This window comes from Heloderma suspectum, chromosome 2 (assembly GCF_057233095.1).
Source record: "Heloderma suspectum isolate Gila_16-S chromosome 2, 16-S_ref, whole genome shotgun sequence".
NCBI lineage: Eukaryota > Metazoa > Chordata > Lepidosauria > Squamata > Helodermatidae > Heloderma > Heloderma suspectum.
This window is the reverse complement of record NC_139459.1, coordinates 172,961,232-172,980,110: the sequence shown is the minus strand read 5'-3', so window position 1 is coordinate 172,980,110 and position 18,879 is coordinate 172,961,232. Positions and strand designations below refer to the sequence as shown.

Below are 18,879 nucleotides of genomic sequence, written 5' to 3'. Positions count from 1 at the left end.
CTCCCATCAGCCCTAGCCAGCATGTCTAACATTATCTGGAGGGCCACACGTTTCCCATCCCTAACTAGAAAGCTCATGCCACAGCCATTTGAGATTCAGAATGCATATACTGGAATTGGTGTGTGTGTGTGTGTGTGTATATACGTGCATGCATGTTATTTCTCTTGTGACTGATGAATGCATTGCATGATACAGAACATTTTTAAAATTAATTCTAAAAGAAATTTTAAAATTCAGGCTTTAAAAACCCCAAACCCTTATCTAAGATTTTACCAGCTAAGTATGTAAACATTAGAGTACAAAATTTTACAACATCAATTCAATAAATGGTTGTGTGTTAAAGAGATGAACTAAATTAAGTCTTGTGTGGTCTTCCAGGACAGTTTACAAAGTAAGACTGCATGCTCAGAATCTTTTAATGGGTAAGACATGACTACCCCGTGTGTTAAATCTTGCTTAAGAATACAAGGAGTGCCTTGCTGGATCAGATCAAGGTCCACCTAGTCACATTCTTTGCAAGAATCCCAGCAACCAGCAGGGAGCAATTTATCCACCATGGAACACAGTCTATTTCCTATTCACAGTACACGACTAGCAATAGGCCAAGTTTAGACTGACAAATAATTCTACTTACACAAGAACAAGTATGTGGTTGTCTGTTCCAAGTTATTTGTGGTATATGTGCGCCACCACTAGGATCAAATGTGAATGTATAGCTCACAAATATGCCCGTGCAAAAGTAATCTGATACACACATTAACCCGCCTGGGTACAGGCCATGCTGTGCCCATCACCTGCCCCCACCTCCCCGCTGCTGCCAATGAGTGAGGTTAGACAGGTGGCAACCCATGATATGGGTACAGCCTTCTCTTTTGAAGCACTTCAACTCTTAATGCCCTCCTAAGGAAACGTACTCTGGCACCAAGTTTGAGATCTTTCTTGTACATAAATAATATAAATAAATAATATGCAATAAGCTCTAAGCCAGAGCTGGTGAATAACATATTCTCTTTCCCCCCTTGTTATTGTACGCTGAGCAATTTAACAATAATATGTTGAATGATAACAAGGTGGCTGGGATACCGTTTTCTCATTTTCGTATTTAATGTTTGCCACTTCTTCATTTCCTCCCCTTTACAACTGGGTCATTAGGGGTGCGTGTGTGAGAGAAAGAGGGTGGGGAGAGATCTTACATTAAGAATACCATGATCCTACACACAGCTCTCAATCATCACCACCTCTCAATCATCATTTCAGATACTTAAGAAAGAAATGTGTGTGCGGGGTGATCTTTAGAGAGACACTGATCTGGTTCACATGACATGGTGGGTTATTGTGGGTTAAATAACCCAACATGGCACATGCGGCCACCATTTTGATTATGCAACCCCCAGTTGGGGGTTGCACAATGTCCTGCGAACCTGGCTACTGTGGGTTCTACTACTAACCCTCGATATGCGAGGGTTGTTTAACCGTCCAATAACCCATGGTGGCCAGGTTAGTGTGACGAGGTGCAATCCCTAATTGCGGGTTGCTTATTCAAAATGGTGGCTGTATGCACCACAGTTCATACAGTTGGGGGTTGGACTTGATGGCCTTGTAGGCCCCTTCCAACCCTACTATTCTATGATTCATTGTGGGATAAATAACCCACGATGGCCCAGCTATGTCATGTGAACCAACCCAGTGGGGTGGCTCTGGCCCTGTCCACGGTTAGCATGTACCCCCCAACACATTATCCCCTGAAGGAATGTGGCCCGTGGCAGAAAAAAAAGGTTCCCACCCTTGCCTGTGGCACACAGTGGAGACAGTCATGGTCCCTGGAGTGCAAGGTATATCACCCAGTAAGCTGTTAGATTGCCTCACCTCAAAAAATGGAGACAGTGACCAGGTTCAAATGCCATGCTGTGGCTTATCGTGGGTTATTTAACCCACGATGAGCTGCGGTGCCTGCGGGATCCATGTTGTATATCCCACCCTTGCTTGGGGGTTGTTGTGTTGTGTGAACCTGGTGAGTGTGAGTTATACGAGAGTTAAACAACTCTCACATAACTATAAAACGGGGTTGTTAAATAACCCATGGTGGGCTGTCATGTCATGAGAACAAGCCCACTGACTCTCTTTCAAAGCACAGCTAAGGCAGGCACCCCTGGAATTTGAGCACTTCAGGAAGTTACCTAGTTTGCTTTACCTTTATAGTTAGGCTGGTGCTGGCTGCAACATTGTGTTTAATACAAGTTTTACATTCTTGTATGCGTGCTCTTTGTAATGTGGTATTGAATACATTTACTTTGTGTTGTTCTGTACCCGAACCTTTTGAGTACAGAGAAGAATTCGTTGTTAAGATTTACCCCCATGTGAAGTTTCTCTCTGGGCATGAAACGTTACAGTGAATCAAATTATTAACCTAGCACATGTCCTATGTTTTTTTCTTCAGCGGCAACTTTGTAAAATCCACACAATATTTAATTAGGATTTTTTGTTTCCAACACAGCCTTTATTTTCCTTTATAACAGTTTAAAAAAATATTTGTTAATGGTTGTGTACAAATGAAGTCAACTCACAGCTTGCAAAAATAATTAAAAAAACACATGGAAACAACTGTTGATAAAAGACATTCATTTTCTACCATTAAGTTCAGGGCTATGATTTTTCAAAAACTGAATGGGATGCCTCATCCCTGTTACAATGAGCCGGTCACCTGCATCCTCTATGGAGCCGTAAAAATCTCAGCCTTAATGTCCAAAGGGGTGGGGGCATTAAAATAAGTCCTAAGATGCTACATTAAAATATAATTCACATACATAAAAACTATTCCTGAAAGTGAGAAGTTGCCAACATGTCTGTAAATCCAAGGAGACATTTATTCACATCATATTCCTGAATTTATCATGCTGTTGTATTAGGCCTGCATGCTCCTCAGTAATCTCTTGCACAAAATCCCCACAAAACCCCCTCTCCAAATAGAACACAATAGTTTTAACTGAGAGGTCTTTTGTTTGTTTGAAGCATTAGAAACCTTAAAGACAATTGCACTTCCAAAACGGCTGCCAGAACTATAGCTAGGGGCTCTTTGTGGCCTAAATTAAACAAAACCTTGAGCCACATGCAACCCTCTCCTAGGATGCATTAGAAGACATCACAGAAGCTGGTTCCTAGCCCTGCAAGTTACATCTGTAGCCCTGAGGGGGAGAATAAAAGCTTTGCTCTTTCGTTCTAGCATCCAGCTATTCATGTAGAGGTGTGTCCCCCAATATCTGCAGGATAACCTGTGTGTATATTACCACAAATTCCAACAAAATGTTTTCCATGCTACTCGCGGCTACAGGTAAATGCTTCCCTCATCTGTATCCACCATCCTTCTGTCAGATGGAAGTGAGAAAAAAACAGCTTTGTATTGCAGTCTCATTAAAATGGCCAGATAGCCTTGAGGTCTCTACAAGGGATCAGTTGGAGCATATAACAGGTAACAACATAGAAGCAGACTGTCACTGGGGACTGCTTCACACATGATATTTTTTCCTGCATATAGGCAATTTCACTGTAGGAAAAACAGTGTACATCATCATGTGTGAAGTATAAGGCAGCTTGCAGGCATTGGCTTCTCAACACATGCTTTATTTGGCTTGCAACAAAGCAAATGCTCATGCCATATTTTACACGATGGCATTCATAGTTTTTCTACAGGGAAAGAGTCTCTACATAGGAAATATGTCCTGTGAAGTAGCCATTACATGGAAAAGGATACAGGTAAGGTGCCAATTGAGCGGCTAGTTTATAACACACATGCTTGGCTTTTTGAACATTTTTCCGAATTGGAACCCAGCTCACCACCACCAAAGAACAAGATGAATGAAGAGTTGATAAAAATGCATTTTTCCTAACATTAAATGCCAGAATCATTGCTGGCTTAAGTTGGCTCAGATCCATTAGCTTCAAGGAAGGTTACATCTGTGGCAATAGTGTTAGTTCAAGTTGCAAGGAATTAGTCAAAAAATCATACTGTGCTAGCAGTCTTAGTGCAGGTTTACTTTAAGGCTCTAGGGGACCTGGATGGAGAATTGCATCACATGAACTGTAGTATTAGGCCCTTGTGAACAGCTATGCAAATAGTTAGATTTGGTCCTGTGGACCAATTTTATTACTATACTGCTCATTACTATCGCTCTTCCATTTAGATGTGGGGTGGAATATAAAAAACCAGAAATATCAGTCTTTAAAAGAAAAAAACAAAGGAAGAGAGAAATGGCTAAAGTTTGTATAACGACTCTCTAAAGAATCACTTTTGCCTTTCTACCCTTTATTTACTGTACAGGTCAGTTTGGGGGTGGAGATATTCCAGGAGATACATTAAACTGGACTTTACCTAATTTACTGAAATGTAACTGTTTTAAATGAAACAGTTCACCTTCAAAGATATAGTCTCCAAAAAAGACAGAACTCTTACAAAATGTTGCTGGGTTTCAGAATTAAGAAGGACCTGGAACATTTCACTTTAGTGCAATACATGCAACTAAAGGCTCTAAACATACCTTGCAAATGGCCTGTCAGTGTAACACTCCTGATCATTTTAAGTTGGTTAAGGCATCAAGCTGTGGGTTTGGTACTCCGTTCCCTCTTGCACACACACTGTACATTAAACTAATGTCAGCCCAGACCTTAGCTATGGTTAACACTAACAGGTATTGACTATTAACTAGGGATCTGAAACTAGTCATAAATGCTGGTAAACAGCAAACCCTAGTTTTAGCATTAACCATGGTGGAGATCGGTGCCAAGGTAAGCTTAACAAGGGGAAAGCCAAACAGAGTGGGAGGGGGGGGAGGAATTTGAACCCAAGAAAATACTGTGGTTAAGAGATCGGGAGCCCCTCAATAGTTTGTCAGCAATAATTCAATGCAAATACGCAGGAATAATTCTTTCCTAAAGAAAGAAAGCTTTTCAAACTCATTTTTCCCACGTACAGCAGGTTCACTACTGAATGGAAGACTAATGAGGCAGTGGGTCACACTTTGCTAAGCTGCTGCAACCAGTTGCAACATACACTAGGAACAATGCATGGGTTTGTTCTTTTCATTCATCTGTCGCTATAAGTTAAACTGATGGTGATTAATAAACCTCTGAAGTCTTCCTTGTGAAAGTTAAATATCCTCCTTAAAACAATAAACATAATTTGAGCTGCTCATGCCAAATTACATAAAGGGATGGGGGGAAGGGAAGAAGCACGTGTATCAAAACACTGTCTCAGATTTAAAATAGACTATAAGAATGATATGGGAACAGTAGAACAAGTTGTGTATGTCACAGTCTAGATTTAAACAGCACTAACAAATGAGGTAGATAAGAAAATGAAACTTTGAATGTAACAAGGAAAAACAACTCAGCTGGAATATAATTGAAAAATCCACCCAGTTATTAAAAGGATACATTCCATTCATATCGTACAAGCTTAGTCTCAAGTGTCACCGCAGAAAAGTGCCTTTAAAAACACCCCCCCCAAAACCAAATTCACAGTTTGATTCCTTGTTGTCAGAATTCACGTTCGAAGGAAAAATAAAATTTAAGTAGCAGGGAGGGAAATAAAATTGGATAGTAAATGTTTCACATTAAACACGAAGATTCAAAACCAATATAAACATATCAAATATTTTTAATATTTTCCCAAACGTACTAGACAGTGCCCCTCTCAGTTTTCTAGACTGTGTGACTCAGATCTCCGCAGCTTCAAAGATGGAAGCTGTTCAATTCCCCCACCCCACTTCGAAGGTTGAAAGTGGTATGATAGAGATATTGTTGCCCATGATGTGCATGCTACATTTTTCTGTCCCTCACTGTCACCTATGGTCACACAGGTTTTTGAAGGGTTTAAAAAATCCGCAAAACCTGTTTAACCAGGGACCTTCGCAGGAACAAACAAATTAGCATGTATACCACAGGCAACAATTGCTCTGACTACAGAAGGCAGGAACTAGACATTATAAAGGGTGCACAGGAGCTGCTGAAAACAGCAGTCCCACATTTCTTTCTTCTAGTAATAGAAAATGTGTGATACAATGTCATTATGCTCCCCACTTGAGGAGGTGGAGAAACTCAGAGTGTGATGATTGTCCTACCAGGTGTTTTGGATTACTAGAGGTTATGGGGAAGAGAGGAGGAGGTGGAAAAGTAGGGCTGCCATTTGTGACATCAGCCACCTCTCCTCTGCTAGCTCTGGCCTAACTTGAACACCCTGGCCTAACCTGTATCAACACCACAGGGGGTGATACAAGTGCTACGGAAGGGACACAGCTGTTTGTAAATTGGACATTACCACCACTCTTATCAGAAGACAGACAAATAAACCATGTAAGGGTTTCTAAAAGGGAGTCCCCTATTGCCAATTGTAAAGCAATGGTTCTTTGAGAACTTCAACCAAAGTGGAATGGAACAAATGGCTCAATGCACAAGCTGCAGAACACAGACACGAGGTAAGCTTCACACAATGGGAATTTCCTTCAACCCCCCCGCCCCACTATCCACATACCAACTATAGGAACCAGGTTTTTGGTTTCTAACGTCATGGTTTGGAAAATGCTTGTAAACAAGGCTTACAGTCAAGCTCTGTTCCAAACTGGGATGAGGAGAGGAAGTGTCCCATTATAACAAAAGGGACTGCTTTTCATAAACACTGATGCTATTCAAGCTCTCCTTAATTTCAAGACCTAGTTTTTGCGGAGTTCTAGCTTGGAAGGAAGAAGGCTATGTAGGCCTTATTATGATAAGTTAGTCTGGAAAGAATCCCCCACCCCTGCCTGATGTGAACAAAACTTTAATTCAATGTTACGTTTCTCTGGCAGCATAAAAGTATTTAAAAGAAGAGCCTCAGGCTCCACTTTTCAAGAAACACAAGCAGGGTTTTAAAATTCTATGTAACTTGTCCATTAGAGTAAGGTGACCTAGATGGGGCTATTTTTGCCATATTCTCTTCTGTTACCACTTGAAGGTCTTTTGACATTACACAAACTAAAATCAGGTCCCATATTTGTGAGATACTGATATATACAAAACAAAAAACATACACATCTGGCCTATTTTGTGAATCTCAACTGAGGGACAAACTTTTTGTCAGAATTTGGGCCATGCCTATTTCCCATAAAGATGGTGGTGTTGAAGAAGAAACTCAGCATGGGCAGACAGAAAAGGGATGCTGAAACCTTCCACCCCAAACTGCTTTTCTCCCAGTCGGTTATACATCCAGTTTCAGAGTTCCACCAGGAGAAAAATAGCTGACGAGAACTTGTTGTAGGGAAAGCATAGGTTCAGTGCCCCCTTCACCCCTAACCATGCTGTGCTTTAAGCTGCCCCCCTCCCCCAGCACCCTTTATAGGAAATCAGGAGCAACCTGATATACAGATCTGTCATTGATACAACTAGTTTGCCTCTGATACTAAGGAACACTTCACACTTTATACAACAATCATGTTTGCCGCAGCTGCACCACTATTCATTGGTGTTTTCCCTCCCCACAGTAAATACATGAACTGTGAATGACAGATGCACATCCTTATATACCTGTGTACATGTTCCTGGGAGCCTTGACTGAGCCATGGATCCCCAATACATATACATGAGTGTTCAAGGATGCTTGTTGTTCACATTCTGTGTGTCTGCTGTAGAAACAAGAGGTATACTATTCCTATACCCAAGGCACACACAACTGCTGTGGAAAACAAAGCGGCCCTCAGTCCTAGCAGCTTGTGTTTTCAGGAATGTCAACACATTTCAAGTATAGCACAGAATTCCAATCTTTCCTGCGAGTCCTCCCTAACTAGAAAACATGTCTATTTTAAAAGAGATAAGAAAAGAACAAAAATGTTAAAAATAAAGGATGTGTAAAGATGTAACACTGTTCTTCAAATTGAAATTTTCCACCAAAGTATATATAATTCCACTGCTGCAGATCATTACCAGATGTACAGCAATGCACTGTTCAAACATCAAACTTCAAAAGACTACAACTATTTTTTTCGCCTTTCCAGTAAAAATCTGAAAAGATGCTAAAGATTATCTATCACAAGGCACTGCAATTCTTTGCAGGCAGAACAAGGATGCTGCATTACACATGGGAAACAGGGTCTTTTGTCCAGTGTAGGGAAGGGAAGAAAGATCGACACAAATACCGAGGTGCTTTAGGATTCACTTAAGCTTCATCTGCCATTTTAAGAGGCTAAGCTCAAGCAAGTAGTTCATCTCTGCAACTACTCCAAAAGAGAAAAAAAGTATTAACGGTAGGCCTGACAGCCCAATCTGCAACACCATTAAGCCAAAGTACTTTGATTTAAGAGGATTTAATTCCATTGTTTTAAATGGGACTCAACTAGTTGAACTTTAAATTCTTTGCCTTAACTACACTATAGTGAGATGTGGCTTCCCTCTTCCTCTTGCTCAAAATATTAATAGCAAAGCGACCTAGCTTCAACATTCAACAGCATTGCAAATCTCTTAAAACACCTCAGAGACAAACATTTAACTCTGTGAATTCAAAATAAAGCAGAGCTTTGCAATTCTCAGTCCAGATATACGAAGGGAGAAGCAAGTCTGGGTGTGCATCAGCAAATATTGTAAAGACTCTGATGTCCAAAGGAAGCAACTCACTGGTACACAAAAGATTAAAACTTCCCAATTGGAAAAAATGGTTAAGACTCTATATAAATGAAGCAAAGAACAAAAGAATGTTAACCCCAGTAAAGTAAGACTTTCCCCCATAGTCTATGGCCCATGTAAGCCAATGTAATACTATCAAATTGAGCTAATCTCCTGTCAAAACGATCTCACAAAAGCAGCTAAAATATAGTTTATAAAATGAGGGGGCTGATAATCTAATTTAAGAGCCTGTATTTATCTAATTCACTGTAAGGCAGTCCACTAAATGCAATGACCCTGTTTCCACGCATAATTTTCAGTCCACAAAAAAAGTGTTAAGTATGGATCACAGATGAGGTGCAAATGGGCAAGATGGGACAAGTTTTAAAAAGCTCCCTAGGCAATTTCCCCCACTGTTCCCACCCTCACTGTCGTTGCCCCCCCTCCACAATATAAGATTTGTGTCAGCTGCAAAATAAGTGTTTTAAAAAGCCACAACTCAAGTACAAAAACCAGGCCAACAACCCAAATGCATCTATTGAATGCAGTGTCCATATGAGGTTCTAGCTGCCATTATATAAACAGCTGTTTTGAATTGCCCAGGAACAACTTACAGGTCTTGCAAAATGAACTAATTGGTGGTAATTGTATGTTTCCTCCTTCAATAGCCCTCTGCCCCACAAAAAGGCTTGTCACTCAGGTTGGGGGAGGGAAGAGTATAAGATGGCATTCAGTGACAGTTAGCCAGACGGCAGACAAAGTCATTTTTACCCCGAGCCAGCCTGGAATCTGAGCTGTCAATGAAATCAAATGAAACAGAAAATTAAAAAGAATCCAGGGTGTCAACTCTTCACTGCTGCTGCCCCACCCTTCAAGTAAATTAACTCAAATGCCAGTATGTGTACAATTTAAGAGCTACCATCAGCCTCAAAAACAGTAGCAACAGAAGCAAACAAGGGGCACGGGGAAAGAATGACAAGGAAGCCTCATTAAGAAGCAGCACATGGGCATGCTTGTCCACCTCAGGAACAATGAGATGCACAGGCCAAAGCTCTCTCAAGTACTTAAAAAAAAACCATTCCCCCCAAAGAAAATTAAATCAAGTATTCAAAGAGGAGAACGCAAAGGCAGTCTCCCACCACATCGTTGCATTGGGGAATTCACCCCCAAAAATCCAGGCCGCAGAATGCAAGGCAGAGGAATGGAATCATGAGTTATAGGCACAGTCCCCATATCTATCTTCCTTTAGCCATCCACCTTCATTTGGGACCTGGGGGGATAGGAGCTGGGTTTTGTACAGGTGATGCTGGAAATGCTGGCATGCTTATCCCTGGCTGAAATGGTCCCACAGGCTGAGCAGGGACAACAACAGACTGCTGAGCTGTCCCTGAAATGCCCATCCATTGCACTGGGTAAGCTGTCCCCGTCATGGTGTTGTACTGGCATACGTGGGGCACTCCATATGGCGTCAGCGTGCCAGAAAAGGGTGATAGGGGAAGTCCTTGGGGCAAAGCAGCTGGTACGGTCCCCCGGATCTGGGAAATTGAGGAAATCCACGTGGAAGTGTAGCCCACTGTAGAGGTTGTTGTCTTTAAGAACAAGAGAAAACAGAAACTATTTAAAATGAGAGAAATCTTCTTTCAGCAGTTGTTTGTAGCAGACTTCAGTAGATTCTGTACAGCAAGGAAGAGGTTAAGTGTAGAACCACACTGTGTTCAAACAACGTAACAGAAAACCAGGAGTCCCCAATATTTTGGGGCCCATGGGAACATTTGGAACTGGGTTTCTTAAGGAAGTTATACTTGTCCATTGTGATAGTTAAAGGCACCACCACAAAATGCCTGGGGTGAATCGTCTTTCTACATGACAGGACTTCAGAAGATAAAAGAGATGGAAAGGATTAAGTTGTGGGGGGGGGGAGAAGAGAGAGAGAGAGAGAGAGCTGATCAGAGGGAAGGGCCCAAGATAACCACTCAGCAAGCCAACAACCAAGGTCTCTCAGCTTATGAATGACTTTGTCTATTACATCACAAGGTCCAGCCCTTCCACACAAGTCCCCCCCTCACCTCATATACTTTGCTCCAGCTGTCAGTGTCCAGCCGGTGCTTGTTCTGCTTGATCTGGTTGAGGCTTGGCTTGATAAGGGAGTTCCCCACCTTTTCTTTTGTCCAGTCATCCACCAGTTTATGCAAGTCATCGGTGAACATCCCTTTCTTACTGGCTGTAGTCTGCTGACAAGAGGCGGTACTGCTGACGATGCACAACTGGTCTAGGAAGGAGGGATGTGTTTAAAAAGCATGATACAGAAAGCTGCCTCAAAGCACTGAAATGGTACATATCATTTCGGCCTCTTCCCAAGTGGGGAAGATAAGGACAGTAACAAAAGGAAGGGCTGTGGTACTGCATGTGTCAAAAAGTCCAAATTTCTGTGGCAAGGAATGTCACATTTATACTCTGAATAAATATGGCAACTTCAGCAGATTTGCATATATGCACTTAAATCTTTGCTATCTCCAAATGTCGGTTGCCACTGAATGTAGATTTGCTTTTAAATCAATGATTGGGGTAGCAAAGGGAACTAGGAAGTGCAAGGGGATTTGGATTATTCGTTTTATTTATTTATTAACATTTCTATACCACCTTATCTTCTAAAAAGCCACCAAGGCAGTGTACAGCCATTTAAAACAAACATGAAGATTAGATGGCCTAGACAAAAAGATTATACAGGAGAGCAGAGAATGGTACTTTATGAGTAAGAGGAAGCTAGGAAGGCTAGTCCTGTCCCACTACAAGACAGCTTGTCCACAGCCACCAGTCTCAGAACCTTTGTAAGTCATTGCCCTCATTTTCTCCCAAGTGTCAAGGCTGTTTCACAGTTTATGCAGCATCAACAGTGCAGGGTAAGCAGAAAATGTAAAGGGAAAATAAATACTTTGAGTTGGCCTAATAACTGTATTATGGTGATATGGGGTTTGGAACAAGTAACCAAGAAACTGAGTACAAGGCAGAGGATGGGTCGGAGCCCCAAATACCAAGCCATATATTTGACCTCATATAGCACAATAAAACCCTTATTTCACAGAAGGCAAGCTGTTTTACTATCCATTTCATTTCATTTCTGCTCCAACAGAACACTCATTTCACAGAATGCCCTGGTGAGCCGAAAGGACAAGTAATTTGCCCAAGAACCTAAGTATTGGGGGGGGGGGGGGGTTGAGCCCCAAAACACAAAACCACTCATTTGATCTCATATTTTTCCAGCAGGCTAATTGATTTCCCAAAATCACCTCTAAATAAACTCCCCTTAAACTAATTTATTCTGCAAAATTTATTCCCCAAATTAATAGGATCATCCCCCGATCAATGCTTCCCCAATTCATTGCCCAAATCAATTCCTGTTCAATTAACTCTCAATCCACTCATTCATCCTCTACTAACTCAATCGCCCCACCCCCTCTCCTGCCAGCCAACCCAATCAGGGCCAGCCCAAGATATTTTGCTGCCTGAGGCATAGCAGGAAATGGCACCCCCCACATCTCCCAGGATTGCCATCCAAACACCCTCTTTCTTACCAAACACCCCTCCCCTCTCTCCGGATCACTGTGTGTGCTCTCTCTCTCTCTCTCTCTCACACACACACACACACACTCTCTCTCTCTCTCAGGTTCAGGCCCCCTCCAAACCCTTTCTCTCTCTCTCCTCAGATCACCCCCCCTCAAAACACACACACACTCATTCAACATACACAGGCATGGACCCCATTCATCCATTATACACACACCACTTTCCCCTCCACTGTTGCTCTGCTGCCCCCCACCCCGCTCCTGAAGCTTACCAGGTGGAAGCAGAGTCCCTCCCCCCAGCGCCCCTGCTTTAAAAAAAAAATGCCCGGGTGCCTGGGCACAGTGCAAGTGCAAACTGAAACACCAGCCTCCAGCCATCCTCTACCTTAATTTCCTAAAATTGCCTCTGGGCCCATAGGTAAAAAATAATTTTAAAAAATGGTAAGGCGCAGAGGGAGGTGTCCACAGACACTGCACTGGGAAAGGGAACTTGAGTATTACATCTGAACCAGCCCTGTGTATTGCACACTGAGCCATCTGAATAGTTAGGTCAACACAGAATGACATTTGCAAATACCTTGGCTTGTTTCTGCCTGGGAACAGCTCTGGTGCAGCAAATGGGCCTGAATGCTCAACTGATAGTCTATCACGGATGCCGCAGTGGTAGCGCAACAGCATTCTGTGGGGCAAACGAATAATAGGGGAAAGGCACACAATTAGAGGCAATGAAATTATAAGGTGAGGGGTGGGAATGATAACCAAGAAATGGGTTGAGTCCAAGATTAGTATTTTCAAACCTGTCTGAGGCATTTGGAAACACAACTGGCACTCACTCTCAAGAAATTGTTGAAAAGTTCAGCTCACGGGTGGGGTGGGAGAGAATACACAAAGCAGAGTGGCAGTGGGGAAGTTCTCCAGATTTTTGCTAAATCAAGTGTGGAAAGCTGACAGGAAGTAATACTTTTACTCTTGATAGAATTACCATAGCAAACAATGTGAAGTGGAAAGGGAAGCTTGTCTTACAGAAAGTAAACACCTTTTCATGGACTCATCCGTGCATTAGCGAACTTGTTCAGACAAACTCCCACAGTGGCCTCCACATTGTAAACTGCCTCCCAGTTTCGCTTCCTTACCAGCAGCGACAATGCCATTGTCAACATGCGAGAGAGACTGGGGCCTGCTACGCAGCTTGCTTTTGAAAGACTTGGGCCGGCGCGGAGACGACAGTTGCAGGGAGACATCAGATGACTCTGATCGGCAGTCTTTGATGGAGCGGAGCCGTTCATATAAGTCCTGCAATTCCCTGTTCTGTTGAGCCTGAAGGTTCACTACTTCCTGAATGTGCCTACACAGAAAGAAAACAAGTCCTGACTTAGACTTATCACACCAGCAACCGCTTTACATGTGCAAAGGGATGCTGGAACCTCTCTAAGAGGCACAGCTCAGACAGTGGGCAGAGCATGTGATGCTACCGGGACTCGGGGCCAGTGGCCCCTCCATTCTAGGTTCACTCAGTTTCCCCACACCATGAGGAAACAGGCACCTCAGGGTGCACAAGTGTGATGGGGTCTCCTGCCAGGGTGTATAAGGCAGTCGGGGGCGGGAGGGCGGAAGAAGGCGCTGTCAGGGGAGGGAAAAGCCAAATGTTAGCCCATGCTGCGCCGTGCCTATGCTTGGGAGCTCCTCCCTACATTCCTAGCATGGGATTGTACCCTGGATTCAAACGAGGGGCTCTCTGCCTGTGAAGTCTGGCTGTTCCACCAGGCTAGCGCTTCTTTTGCAACCCATGTGACCCTGGCATATATGACTGGGTCTTAAAGCCAGGTGGGTGGAAGACAGATTCCCACAGTGACCAGGTTCGGATAACACACCAGAACTCATCATGGGTTATTTAACCCATGATAAGCTACAGCACCTGGGACACCACATTGCATATGCAACCCCCGCTTGGGGATTGTCGTGTTGTGCAAACCTGCTGACTGTGGGTTATGCGAGGGTTAAACAACCTTTGGTTAAACAACAACCACATAATGCTAAAGCGGATAATGGATTATGATAGGGTTGTTTAACCCACACTTGCTGGGGTCGCACAACATGACAACCTCCCCGGGGGTGGTGGTGGTTGCATATTCAAAATGGCAGCTGCATGCACCTCACACGCACCTCAGCCTCACCATGGGTTAAAGAACCAATGGTGAGCTGTCTGGCCATGTGAACAGCCCCACTGTGTCTGTTACCTGTCCTCTCTGTGGCTGAGTTGGTAGGGAGCATTTCAGTGGTACCGGCCATGTGGGTTCCAATTCCTTGCTTTTGCCTGTGAGGGGACTGTTGATGGCCAAGCATGCAAAAGGTGAGTGGGGCCATTTCCCCCATTCCCCTTAGTGGGCACAAACTCATGTCTCCAGCTTCCCAACACCCAGGCCCAGTGAGTCACTGGAGTCATTGGAGTGAGTCATTGGCATCAGTGAGTGGTTGGGACTCCCCTTGTTGCCTATCCTTCCCTTTCCCATCTTGGCAAAATACTCTTTCCCTCCCTCAGTGGATCTTGAACAGGGGAATCCCCAACCGCTCACTGATATCAGTGACCTCCAGTGAAAACCTCCTCCCCAAGGGGGCTGTATGGCTGTTGTATTAAACAGCCTCCCCTTCCTCTCCTTTGTGTGTCGTGATCGAAAACAGTATTTGTGAGCAGTTTGTGGTATCAAAGGAACTGAACTTCCGTGTGCAGGGATGCCTATGTCTTTTGGCTGCTGGTGTCTTCCCACACATGCCACAGTGGCTCACACAGGGACATCTCCCTGTCAGCTCTTGTGGGACGATTCCTCTCATGTCTGGCAGACATAGGGGCATCTCTGTAACACTGCCACACTAGCCATGATTAGTGGGCACTAGTGGTGTGGTGGTTGTTGCTCCATTCTGTGCTTTTCAATGCAGTGTATTTTTCCCCTTCTGCTCTGGGCTGGTCAAGTGTGGGATATAGCAGATCCTGCACTGGCATAGTGGCAGCAAAGTCCCTTGCCATATTGGAGTATAGCAGGGCTGTAGAACCTCAAGCAAGGGGCCCAAATCCTGCCCTCTGTGGTTCTTCAGAAGGCCACACACCCTTCCCCCCACACCACCAATAGTTTGGTGGTTTCCCGGCTTTTGTGAAGTTTTCCCCCCATTCTAAAAAGTTGAAATGCTTCTCCTAGGGCTTAATTATTGGTAGTAAGAACTTTAAGCTAAAATATGCTTTTGCCTTTGGCCTGGCCACCGCTGGAGTGCCCCCACCCCAAGAGCTTCTCCAAAATGGGATGTGGCCCTCAGGCTAGAAGAGGTCCTGGGCCTCTGGAGTATAGGATTGCTCTGCGAAGTGCCTATGTGACAGGGGCTGCCAAGTTTAGGTCAATTAACATTAGACTGATGAAGCATCTTTTGACTGATTAAAAAGTTGGGTCCAGTTAATTGGGCACCAAATTTTCAAGTTAATTATTTCTAAGGTAAGTACCCTGGCTGGTGGGTTCCTTCTTAGAAGAGGCATTGCTCTTTCTCTCGCACAGAAGGGAATGCTGTTATTTGGGTGATGCCTGCTTCGATGCAAGCATGCATCCTCTAAAAAAGAAGAAACAATGCTTTCCTCCCCTTCAGAATAATTGTTTTCTTCATGTGCAAACTTATGGAGACTAAACAGAGCAATTAATTCATTACAAGTTATATGACTGATCAACTAAGTATTCTTTAATCAAGTGGTAGTCAGTCCTATATATAACTTCCTACATATAACTAATAATGGGTAATAATAATCATAAATGATATGAGAGAATCAGGAATCACCTGGAAGTAGCAGCCTGGGCCTAACCCGGCCTTTGTCAGTTACAGTCTAACCCAAAAATGGAAACTGAGAGCTAGTGCAATGAAACACAGAAAAAATCATATTGTGCTCCACTTTCCCCATGTTTTGGTCACTCACTGGAATTAGAACCAATGCAAATTGGCTATAAGGTCCAATGTTGGCGCCCTTACTTCTCCCGCAAACGCTGCAGCTCCACCTTCAGGTCCTCGTCTTCAATCTCAGATTCATCATCGCTGCTCATAGGGGAAGATGGGGAGTAAAAGAGGGAACTGCGCCTCTTTGTGTGGGCTCCGCCCCTCTCGTCCTGTAACTGCTGACTTCGCTCCCAGCCCTCCAGGCTACCACCCATGGGAGCAGAAAGTTCACTGTCAGAGCTAGGCTGCTTCTGCACAAAGCCACCTTTGGACCATGGCTCTGAGCAAGACTGCATGCTGCTAGCAGTGGCAGAGGTCTCCTCCAGTTCCCGCTGCTCAGGGGTGGTGGAGGATGCATCCATTTCACCCATGGCACTGATCAACGTAGCAATTTCTCCTTGTTTGGAAGCCCCTTCTTCTGCCCCAGGCTCCGAGGAAGGAGGCATCTCACAGGGTTCTCTTTCTGAACTACCTGAGGCCAATTGCTGTGGCACTGTGATGACCTGAGGCATGTACAGAGAGACAGACGGAGGGGGAACATTAGCTCAGTACGTTCACTTTTCCAGAAAAGCAGACTTAGAATGGGGTAGACAAGAGTGCAGGATTTTATCTCCAAGGGATATAAACACTATTGCAAACCCCCAGGCTCCAGCCCTGAATTTCATCACATAAATATATGGTGCTTCCAGACGAGGCTTTTACTGTGCAATTGTCCTGCCTCATTCACTGAGATGTATGGGGGATCCACATGCCCTCGTTTTCCACTTGTAATCCTCCCATGTCTTCCCACTTCCCACCAACTTTTTTCTTACCACAGTTAAGGAGAAAAAGATGGAATAGCTGCTCAATGCCTTTTAATTGGCAGCACTAGGAGCTGTCTGTCTGGAAGCACCCTTAAACTGCCTATCAGACTGCAGATTTAGAGGAGACTAGAACTGAGCAGGGGCTGCAAGGAGCCAGGATTCTTGGGGTTGCATTTAATTTGATTTTAACCCCCTCTATCTCCAAAAGGCTTAAGATGGGTAACCATAACTTTGGAACAATTTAAACTAGGTAAAATATTAAAGATTAAAACGTACTCTATAATAAAATATACTATTCAACCAAGGCTTTCACAAATAAAAAGGCTTTATGTATGTCAACCTAAGAAGCTACTAAATGCACACAAGGCTTCTATGGCCTAAACAAGAGAGCAAATACTTACCTTCCATTCAAAAAATGGGAAAACAATGTAACAGGTCATGCTAGCACAGACGTGGACTGCAGTGACATAAATTCCAGCTGACCCTTTAGATAAAAAATGCTGCACAAAACAAGGAAAAAGCCTCCCCAAAAATCTATAAAAAGGATCCTAAGAAATATTTATGGCGATAGGACTCCAAAGAGAAAATATGGAAGAGAGCAAAGAAAAATCATCGGTCAATAGCCGTGTCTATAGGTTATTTTTTATAAAACTCCTTTGAGTGAATAGGCATCGATATGCCTCAGAGGCCTGCCAGGAAACCCTCTCAACTGCAACAAAACTGTCCACAGCCGTGCAATGAACAGACAGAACAAAGTGGTTTCGTAAAGACTGCGACAGAGTGAGGGAGAGGAAAAAAACGGGGGGGGGGGAGTGTAGCATTTTAAAGCACACAGCGCTTCATGATACAGATCTGCATACCGCTCACCATGGAAGATACACTGTATGAATGTAAAATGCTATTGCACCAAACAGAAGGGAGATAGCATGGACAATTACTGCAGAAAGAAGGAGCAACAGACTCTACCCCCACTCTTTCAGGGCAACCAGAATAAACATAAGTCAAGCCACCACAAGTCAACATTCTGAAAAACAGACAAACGTAGGTTTGGACAAATCCTTTCAAGAATTCCTATAAAAAGTTCCAGCCTAAAACTCCAATCCAAAAATTAAGGAATTATTATTAAGGGAATCCCTTTAGCAATCCATCACAGAGTGCAAAAAAATGAGAGGGAGAAGCTTACAAAATGGCAAAACTGAGAAACTCTAGATTTGTCAGTACCCATATAAGCAGCCCAAGGGATCCCCTCTACTTCCCAGTTGATTAGTGCTGGAAACAGCTGAGAAGCGCACCGATCTGCGCCCTCCTCAGTTGTTCGCAGCGCTAATCAGTTGGGCAGTCAAGTGGGGGAGGCGCAAAATGGAATCGCTGCAATCTCATGGTGCACCTCCCCCCACCCCACGCCATCCCTGCGTGCGTGCGTGTGTGGGTGGGGCGGGAAGAATGTGTTAAGAGTCTTGCATCTGTGTGTGAGTGGAAGAGAGAAGCAAAGGGGGGGAAGGGGGAGAGGGAGCCCAGGCCCTGCCCACCTCCTGCCAGCATGTGGCCCCTGACCCTCTGAACACCACTGCATGAGGCTCTGAGAAGCAAAAAGTTGCCCACCCCTGTTTTAGTATGTGAAAAGGTGGACCTGAGATTATTCTAGAGCTATTTATGAAATTATTTGTTTAATTTTTCCAAGCCAGTTATTTTCCAGAGATATGTTCAGATAGACTAACTACCCACAGTTGCCAGAATAAAATAAAATAAATACTGTTGATGTCAACAGCAGCAAATTGTTTCACAATGGCTTCAACAAAAGAATGACTCAAAGCCTAACTCCACACAAACAACACATTAAAGCCAGTTGGTTTACTCTCTAGAAGAGAAACCTGTGACTACATCTTTCTGGTACAGATACTCAATTGACAAACACATAGAATGCA

At 43.7% G+C, this 18,879-nt stretch overlaps 1 protein-coding gene across 1 annotated transcript in view; it reads right to left on the bottom strand.

Moving 5' to 3' along the window:
- Positions 1-341: 341 nt before the first annotated feature.
- Positions 342-18,879, bottom strand: part of WNK3 (WNK lysine deficient protein kinase 3) — a 125,162-nt gene continuing 106,624 nt past the window's right edge. Inside the window, exons 19-23 of the mRNA XM_084836117.1 lie at positions 16,188-16,654; positions 13,319-13,530; positions 12,763-12,864; positions 10,689-10,891; positions 342-10,211 (exon numbers count right to left, since the gene is read on the bottom strand). Of these exons, the coding sequence (XP_084692243.1) occupies positions 9,882-10,211; positions 10,689-10,891; positions 12,763-12,864; positions 13,319-13,530; positions 16,188-16,654 (1,314 nt within the window). The 3' untranslated portion in view covers positions 342-9,881. The remainder of the gene's footprint in view (positions 10,212-10,688; positions 10,892-12,762; positions 12,865-13,318; positions 13,531-16,187; positions 16,655-18,879) is intronic.